Source organism: Pinus tabuliformis, chromosome 3_1 (genome assembly GCF_031772625.1).
Source record: "Pinus tabuliformis cultivar Carrire ecotype Pingquan chromosome 3_1, CPIR1, whole genome shotgun sequence".
Classification (NCBI taxonomy): Eukaryota; Viridiplantae; Streptophyta; class Pinopsida; order Pinales; family Pinaceae; genus Pinus; species Pinus tabuliformis.
In genome coordinates, this window is record NC_142301.1 from 582623972 (window position 1) to 582634272 (window position 10301).

Here is a 10301-nt window from a genome sequence, read left to right on the forward strand (position 1 = left end):
TGGTGATTCACAAGATGACGAAAATGATGAACTTCCACTTGAGGTGCTACAGGACAACGCTGAAGACATGCTTGACGATACCATGAAGTCTATTGACCAAAATAATTATTTTGGAATTGGCTCAAGCTCAACAACTATTCTAGGAAATGAGCTTCAAAATCTAGATTACTTGCATTTTGATGTGAAATGTTGGAAGTGACTTTAGAGATACATATATATTCTAAAGAACAAATTTAATTATTTGTATTTCAAAATTCTTATTTTTATCAATGTTTGATATTTTCTTGGAATTAATGATGGCTAATTTTTTGGATCTACAAAATTATCACTTTTTTCTTAAACCTAAATCAGTGTTTACAATTGCTTTTTTATAATTTCATCCGCAGAAACATCGCAAGTTTATGATTAATGCTTTGCTTATATTGTTCACCTTTAATATTGTATTTTTCTCTCTCCTCGTTTTTTTATATGCGAAACCTCCCAACATTGTTTCTCATACCCTTCTCGTTTGCGGTTTTTTGTTTCTGGTAGATTCAATCTCATTAGTTGAGTTTGAATGGCACTATGCTCTTAAACTACAATTAAAATAAAATGCAGAGAATCTCTGCTTCGTGGCATATGAGGTCGTTCTGCGTTTGACTTACTTCCATTATAATATGAAGAACAGCACATTTCTGATAGCCAATGTTCTGCTGAACAGTCTACTTTAATTTACCTATCTTCAAACTTAGGGGCAGGGACTACTATATAGCCCTGGTTAAAAACAGAAATCTTATCCAAAACACCATTAAATGTCGGAGACTTTGTACAAAATTGGAAAATAATGAAATGATCGACTTCCTCCAAATGTATTCCGTCCTATAATCGAGCGGACTTTCGTGTCGAGCGGACATGGTCGGACGTCCTAATCTTCATTTAATCTGTTGATATGTGTTTATATGTCTGGCTTAAGGAGATTTCTTTGATCACTTAAATGAATATGTGTCGTGGGTTTCTGAGTATATCTTGCGGAGCAAAAAGAAATCACACTGACGCAAACAATATAACATGGGTTCCTGACGATAATTACATTGACGTGGGTCAGACGGCAGACATAGGGGACGTGACTCAAGGAGCCTACGGTTCTTACCTGCATACTCTACGCTTCTTCCCAAAGCCCCTCAACAAATCTTGCTATCAGTTGCCTGTGACTCCCAATGTGCCTTACCTCTTAAGAACATGGTCTGTCATTGGAAATTATACCGGATCTGAAAAATTCGCTGATTTTTCTCTGTCTGTAGAAACACCCGGTTTGCTGTTTCGAACGGGTGCAACAATAAAAACTAAAGATCCATACGGTTTTGAGTTAATTTTTGTTAGTGCTGGCAGAGTGTTGTATATTTGTTTGATCAGAACCTCCGAGAGTGATGATCCCTTTATCTCCGCCATCGAGTTGAGGACCCTCGGAAAAGGAATGTATTCCCAGGCTAAACCAGGAACAGCGTTGTGGATACTAGCCAGGAAAGATGTAGGTGGAAATTCGTTGCTTAGGTGAGCATTTGAGCTATATGTTCTACCTATGAGACATGCCTCAAATATGTTTGATCTGTGCATGGCAATTTTGATACACTGTATGTTACATTGTGTGTGATATTTCTTGTGAAATAAGCATCTGTGCAGGCCAATTTTGATACACTGTATGTTACTTTGTGTGTGATATTTCTTGTGAAATAAGCAGGTATCCTCGAGACAACTTCGACCGGGTCTGGCATGTAGATGTTGATAATTCGAGTCCTGTGCGGAATGTAAGTTCTCAGCAGCCCATTCCATTCAACAATACGGAAAACCTTGTTCCAAATGCTGTCATCCAGACGGCGTGGGTTCCGGACGTGGACAGCTTTGCAATCAGTCTAGGGACAATCTATGGGCAGAACACGCTACTAATGTTATATTTCGCAGAAATAGAAAGGCTGAAAGTATCTGAGTCGAGATCATTTTACGTCACAATAAATGGGAATAGGCGATCAGACATCATTAATTTGGTGCCATATTACCCTGCCGTGGAGATTACAATCCCAGTGTATAATGCCAGTGAATATTACTCTGCAGGCTTCAAATTTGGCCTTGTGAAGGCCGCTAATTCCACCAGTCGTCCTATAATCAACGCTTATGAGTATTATTCGTTGATTGATACCGAACCAGCAACATATTCGCAAGATAGTAAGTGCCCTTGCTTAAATTTTCATTAATGATATTATAATTCGATGTATAACCAAGTAGTTCTGAAACTGCAGTGGAAGTTATTGGCGCTATTAAAAGAAGGTTTGACATAAAAGGTTGGATTTCGCATCCTTGTTATTTGATCCCGTGGAATGGAATTCACTGTGATAATGGATCTTCTGCCATAAGAATTTCGGAAATGTAAGTTTATATCTTTGATTTGCTTACAGTTAACAGCCAAATTTGAAACCATAGGGGCTTACGATGTTAAACTTCTTTCTCTAGAAATTTGTCTGGAAGGAATCTGAGAGGATCAGTACCAGAAGATATTGGACACCTGACTGCATTAGTTACAGTGTAAGCAAAACTCTACTCTTTTCTCTTTGTATTCTAATGTGAAAAGGTTGTGGAATAAAGCAAGTACGCATGACCATTATAAAATGTTTCATCTTCTGGGTGTGGTGAAATTAGTTATCCGCTGATGGTTGAAATGTTGGGAAGCATTCTTCATATCTTGTTAAAACTCGTTCTCTTACAAGCGATTATGAAAAATACAGTTTAAGGTGTGGCTTCATATAGTTAGTTTTGAGTACTATATCGGTGGCGGCATTATCGATCCCTATTGCAATTAGCAGGTCACTTGACAATAATCATCTCATTGGATCCTTGCCAAATTTTTCGAGGCTAACCATGTTAGAGAGATTGTAAGTACTTTCTTACAAACATAAACGCTCACTTTGTCGTCTATTATTTATTTTATAGACATATTGATGGTCCTTTTACAAATATAAGTGCAACCATTTCGTTCTCTTGTTGTGCAGACATCTACAAAACAACCGCTTGAATGGCAGTCTTCTAGATTGGCTATCTAAACTGAAAAACCTTAAAGAGTTGTATGTCAAGCTACCCTGGTTAACATAATTTTATGACATTAGAAGCATTTTATGACTAATATAATATAAGTCATTTTTCCCACTGACAGGTTTATAGAGAACAATAATTTCAGCGGTGTCATTCCTGCAGAACTTCTTTACAAGCCTTCACTGAAATTCAGGTAATTTAATATCTTATTTCTTATTTTTCGTATTGCCCAGGAATTGCATTCTAATATATTCAAGGTCTAGATTTCTCATTGCAATGTTTATACTTAAACGGCTGAAAGTTTAATCTCTTTACTTGGTGTGTTGCAGATACTCTGGCAACAACGACCTTTGTGTAGGTATAGATAAGGGAAAATGTATCAAAGAAATTCAAGAAAGCGGAAATATTTCAAGAAAGGGCAGAGTGAATGTTATCCTTGCAGCAACGATCAGCGCAGGTTTAATCGTCGCTTTGGGGTTGGTCGTGGGTATTGCTGTATATCGGAAGAAATTAAGAGCAAAACAACGTCCCAGTGAAGGTTACCAAATAACTTGAATTTAAGTATGATATTTTAATACAGAAAATCGCGGTTGTCTTCCTAGGAAATTAAGAGTTGTTTAATAATACCTAGCAAATTTGCAGTCAACCCAATTATGATGCCGAATCGAACAATATTCCGTGCCTTTACTTTAGAAGAGATGATTGCAGCCACGGAAAATTTTAGCAGAAAGATTGGGGAAGGTGGCTTTGGATCTGTGTTCTGGGGTAAATTGCCAAATGGAAAAGAGATAGCCGTAAAGGTTCTCTCATTCTTCTCCAGACAAGGCGTTCACCAATTTCAAAATGAGGTAATTCTGAGATTCTTAAGCCATGTAGGATTCAATTTAACCATATATTTTAAATGGCACCGACATCGACGGTGGTGTGTGGCAACACTCATAAATAAGATAACCATATGTGCTTCACTTGATTGATATATTGGTAAACAGAATTTGGTATCTTTACTATGCTACCGTAATGAATGTTGATTAACAGGTTGATCTTCTTTCTAAAGTGCATCACAAGAAGTTGGTAGCTTTACTCGGATACTGCAGTGAATCTAGAGACCTGATGCTTATCTACGAGTACATGGCTGGAGCATCATTAAAAGACCGTCTTTATGGTAAATATTTTGCTGATCAATATTGTTCGAATGATTTGCTGCATGTTAACAGGAATTACTGCGAATCTGCGATGACCATAAACTTTTATTTGATTCTAAATGTCCTTTTCCAGGTACAAGCCCAGAAATTTCCGAACTGAGTTGGAAAGCACGGCTTAATATAGCATTAGATGCCGCCCAGGGTATCTCGTCAAAGGGTCCATTTTATTAATTTGATTACATCTAAATTATTCAATTTATACAATCCACCGTAGTAATGTTTCTCATTTAATGTGGCTGTGACTTTTATTTGAAGGACTGGAATACTTGCATGTGGGTTGCACGCCAAAGATAATTCACAGGGATGTCAAGACCGCTAACATTCTTCTGGACAGCAGTTTGAATGGCAAGCTTGCCGATTTCGGTCTCTCAAAGATGACCAGTGAAGGGGAGGTTACTCATGTTACCACTACGGTGAAAGGAACTCCAGGATATCTCGATCCAGAGTAAACCATAGATATAACATTCACTCTCTTTGCAATGTTGTTGAAGCTGAACGAATTCAATTAATTACTGACGCCTCTGGATTTGTTTGGCAGGTATTTTCGCACTCACCAGTTGACGGAAAAGAGTGATGTATATAGTTTTGGAGTTGTTCTTCTGGAGATCGTATGTGGGAGATCACCCATAAATGCACATTTAACAGACGACGAGCTGAACCTGATTCAATGGGTAAGAAATGAATAGAATGGAAAATCGTTACCTTGAAAGATTAACAGTATAATATGTTTTTTAAGTGAATTACTGTGCTACGGACTAACGATATCTACATGTGGGCGTATTGGAAAGGTGAGGTCTTATGTGGAGAGGAGTGAAAATCCTGGGGAAATAGAAGAGATCGCAGATAAAAGGTTGAGTGGAAACTACTGCATGGAATCTATTACCAGTATTGTGAAAGTAGCGCTTACATGTGTGGAACCAAAACCATCGTTGCATGGAAGCTCTCTTTCTTGAAAATGGAAATAATTCTCCTCTTCCAGAGCCGGAGCGGACTCGAACGGAGTTTGGAGATATCCGTGTGCGAGGGGACACAAGTGGACCCGAAAATATGGAATGGGGTGATAATAGCACCAACATCCCCCATGTAGGAAGATGAGTTCATTTTTTCATAATAATGCTTCACATTTCTTCCTTAATCATTAAGCTAAGTAAGGATGTGTATCGTGATTATGCCATAATAATATATTAACCGTAAACATAAACCTCGTTGTTTCAAGCTGATTCCCATTGGTGTGAATAAGGCACTGATTACAGTTGATGGAGCTTTCATATCTTGGCATCCTCTCTTTTAAGGATCTTTTTAGTAAGAGATACTGCCTTTCTTTGAGAGAACCTTGTCAACTCAAACTCTCTTGCGGTTGGTCATAAATAGTATTGCGTATATTGTAATTATGGGGTAAAGCAAGTGAATTCTTGGCCACTGAGTCTGAAAAAAATTTCGTCCAGTTATTCAAAAATCATATGGCCTATATTGTAATCATTGGGTAAAGCAACTAAATTCTTTAGCATTCATGGATCACATTTATTTAGTTGTTTTTCATATATATTAGTTTAGTTTTAGTTATTTTCATATAATATTTTTTATTAATGTGTATATTATTGGAATTATTTTTAAATCATTTATTATTATTATAATAAATCATATTATATTAAACTTTTTCATAATAAAAACAAATTACTCTATATATTTATATAAAGCAATAAATATATAAAGCAATAAATTAAGCAATAAATTACATGTAGATCTGTAAACCAAATCGACCGAGTATATATATATATATAGCAATAAATTACATGTAGATCTGTAAACCAAATCGACCGAGACAATGTCATGAAGTTATCAATTTATTGGGTGGCTTTAGTCTGACACCCAATATATAGTACCAGAGAGATCACATTAATTTATTATGTTACATTGGGTGATACCACTTGAACCGAAATGCACGACGACAATAGCTAGGAGCAATCTAACTCTTACATATTTTTGTCATTGTGTGGTAATTTTGCAATGCAATCTTAATTATTTAAAATATATAAATATATTTAATGATTTTTAAAAATAATAAATATTTAAAATTTATTATTGAAATTTATTATATTAAAAAGTAATAAATTTAGTCAATATCATTTATGAAACGTAATGAATTACTCTATTTTTTTTTTTAAATGGAAATTAATTTCATTTTCATTAATATATATTCTTCAAAATACTTAATGAAACAATCTAAAACTTTCTTAAAATAATTTCATTTTTATTAATATATATTCATTCCAATTTATAAAATTTAGAAAAATAACTTTTTAACACTAATATATTAATATACTATACTATTCTATAGTAGACCTCTTCATAAATACATACACCTTTCTGCAACATACTTTACAATATTATATTGTTATTTAATGCACCATAGGCAATGTTTATTCATTATTGTTTGCTCCTATGCATGAAACGCTTTGTTGATTTCTATTAACATCATTGATATTCAAAAAGTTTTCACTCTCCTCACAATAACAATGTTTATAGTTTTAACTCTTTCCTTGGGAGAACAATGTTTATTAATATAGATATGGTTTTATTATTAGTCTTTGTTTTATCGGTGTTTATAATTTTGTTTGGTGGTCAAAGTGTATTTCTCATATTTCTAATGGGACATAAAATTTTTTAGATAACATTTAATTTTTGGTATTTGTCAATGTCTAACAATTCATTAAAAAAAATAATTTTCCGAGTGATCATTCTATGAGTGAGTGTTTTGACACTCACTAACATTGACACTGAATCTTTTATGGTACTCTTCCCAATGATGGCAAAACTTCCCAATGATGCTAAAACTGACGAAGTTGTAACCTCTTTATGTCAGCGAAAGAGGGGAAGGGCTACACAAATCTCCAATTAATATTTCCTTGTGTGTAGATGACTATTACTTGTATAAATTTCCACATCGTATATTGTACTAGTAATGACATTGTTGAAACGATAATTTTAATGTCTTATTAAATTCATGAAATTAACCATATTTTTACTAATTAAACTAGAAAAAAACAATAATCCAAAAACCTTGTCGTTTCTTTGGTTATTTGTTCACCAGATTTAATTATATTCCAATATATTAAATTATTAATTGAAAGTGGACATTCAAAATCATGAAGGTTTGTTTATTAGCATGGGATGGGGAGTTAAGTAAGAAATGCCTATTACTTTTACAAATTTCCACACTAGTAATGACATTATTGAAACTATAGCTTCAAAATTTTATTAAATTTATGAAATTAATCATATTTTTATGAGTTAAACTTGTTTCTATTTTGAGTGTTATGAATTCACATGGTAATACAATGTAAAAAGATTCAAACCAAAACATTTAATGACTCCAATAATTAAAAAACAAATATTCCAAAAACCTCTCATTTCTCTCATTATTTCTTCAATTCTCTCTTCAACATATGAGAAATCAAGTCAATTTCAATATATTAAACTATTAACTGAAGTAGACTTCAAAATCATGACATCACTTGCTATAAAATTTTTAGAAATTAAAAGGTTGAGTATAACAATAAAATCTTAAAAATGGAAAGGTGGTCGACCGTAATGATGACAAAATATTTTTTTATTAGTAAATTAAGGTGGTCGAAGCTTTCCAAGTGAAGAAATGTGTAGAGTTTTTATTGTGCCGCTGGTGAGTTTTAGGCACAGTGAAAGCTAAGCTCTGCACTAGCAGCAATGCTTGACACAAGCAAAGCTCCACACAAGTCTGGTAAATCTTTTAAGGTTTATTTTTTAGGGTGGGTTGGGGAGCTAAGTAAGAGACTATTATTTTTACAAATTTCAATACTTGTAAGGAAATTATTGAAATCATAGCTTTAAAGTTTTATTAAATTTATGAATTTAAACACATTTTTAACAGTTAATCATTAATGTGAAAGAATGTAAAATTAAGCATTTAAGAACACATCACGTTGATTTTTTTCTCTTTTTTGAAATGAAGACATGTAAACTTAAACATTGGTTAACACCTGGTGTTTAAAGATTTTAAACAATGTGTGGAGCTTTGCATGCAAAACAATACACATAGTTTTTTCTTGAGCGAAGATTTCTGCAAAGTAAAACCTCTGCACAAGAAAAGCTCCAGACATGTCTAGCAAATGTTTTTAAGGTTTATTTATTAGCATGGGATAAGTAGCTAAGTACGAGATAACTATTACTTTTACAAATTTCCTCATTTGTAATGACACTATTGAAATTATAACTTTTACATTTTATTAAATTCATGAAATTTAATGATAATTTTACCAATTAATCATTTATTTCAAAGCATGTAAAATTATGCATTTAAGAATATGTGGCATTAATTATTTTTGAAAGGAAGGAACGTAAAATTAAACACAGGTGTTTAAAGTTTTAAACGAGTGTGTAATTTTCAATTAAAATTCACATTACATAAGTATTATTACATATGACATTATTTAAAAGCATTAAAATATCAAATTTAAAAGTATGATTTTCAAAGTAATAAAATATTAATATTAACATATATTTTCAAAATTAACACAAATGAATATGTGCGGGATTACGAAGGGAGTCCATCGTGTGGAGGAAACTTTTAATTTTTCATTGTGCAAACCTTCAAACTCTTCAAAATCTATTAATAATAAAATAACCACTGGCCATGTGTGTGGATGCAAAGAAAGATTTCAAGCACAAAGGTGAGCACCCTAGGTGCACTTGCAAGAAGTTGTGGAACCCATATGCCTATAGGCGGGGTTGCATGCATGAGTCGACAACATGTGGTTGAGTTGGGGCACCACGTGACATAATCAAAAGATGGATGCCAAGGCGAGTCAGGCAGAGGGCACTGACGATACACACACAATAGGTGTGGGTCGTGTTGCACCTGTTTCCCTAGGCAGTGCTTGGCTGCAAAAACTATGCCACAAAACCAACTCAACCAGCCTTTAGGTTCAAGCTAGCCCTTGCACCAGAGGGGGATCCCTCAGTGGTTATGAGGCTTTTTTTAATGTTGTTCACTTGTCACTGAATGACAACCTTTGAAGCACAATGGCCGGATTTGTGGTTTTAATTGGGGGTGGTTGTCGATCAATGACAATCCCTAGTCATGATTAAAGGCTTCTCTCACAGGGTTCCTTCTGAAAGTGTCAACTTCAAGCCCAGTGACAGAATGAATTAGTTTTTTCAAGGATTATGGCAGAAGAATGTAAGGGGATTCCTAATAATTGAGCAGTGAGACTGACTACTTAACAACTAAGGAAATTTAGATGCGTGTAGAAGATTTCTACAGCCCAAAATATACATATCCAAAGGTAACAAAGGGACAAAGTGAAACTGATTCCAAGAGGAGAAATTTTAGACAAATAGTCTAACAAGCTAATCTCTTTAAATGGCTATCAGAAAAAATAAAGCAAAAACCAGTCAAGGAGGAGTTATCTTGGACAAACAATCCAATAAACTTATCTCTTTCTAAAGGTTATGATTTTGCAGGGAATTACTAGGAGATTAATACTTAATCTACCTTACCCAGACCTTCTTACAATTGCTTTGAACATATGTAGAACAAGTTATGAAAATACTAGAAAGACACACGAGAAACACAAAATTCTGTCATAACTCGAGCTGGAAGGTCTTCATTAGAATTCTACTAGAGAAGCTATTACATAGTTAAAGAGCCTTGGCATCAAAAGTACACTCCTATTACTTCAATTAATGAAGTACTTATACAATTTGTTACAAAATATCTTTCATAGAAATATCAAGAGCTATTACAAATATCTGAAAACTGTATAACAAAAACAGAACACAAATAAAGGTAACTAAAACTATTTGAAGACTTCTGGTACTATCCTTGAGGATTTCTGTTGCTAAATAAGAGCAATTCGAATTTGTTTACAACTCATATTTGATGAGGTGGCTTCCAAGTCACTAACTATTTTTGAGCTTTTTCGTCCCAAATTTCTGAAAAATAAGGTCCTGTAATACCTTTGTTTCTTCCAAACAATTAAAATTGTTAGAAAAATGAGAGAG

General features: G+C 33.9%; 1 protein-coding gene across 1 annotated transcript; it reads left to right on the forward strand.

The window, feature by feature from the left end:
- Nucleotides 1–946: 946 nt before the first annotated feature.
- On the forward strand, nt 947–5378 carry LOC149188345 (putative LRR receptor-like serine/threonine-protein kinase At1g67720). Its single transcript, XM_089412995.1, has 14 exons — nt 947–1530; nt 1718–2199; nt 2274–2400; nt 2485–2556; nt 2835–2903; nt 3021–3092; nt 3182–3253; nt 3390–3598; nt 3703–3908; nt 4096–4222; nt 4336–4404; nt 4518–4707; nt 4801–4933; nt 5051–5378. The coding sequence occupies exons 1-14, from the start codon at nt 974–976 to the stop codon at nt 5213–5215; spliced, it is 2550 nt and encodes an 849-aa protein (XP_089269121.1). The 5' UTR covers nt 947–973; the 3' UTR covers nt 5216–5378.
- The last annotated feature ends 4923 nt before the right edge of the window (nt 5379–10301 follow it).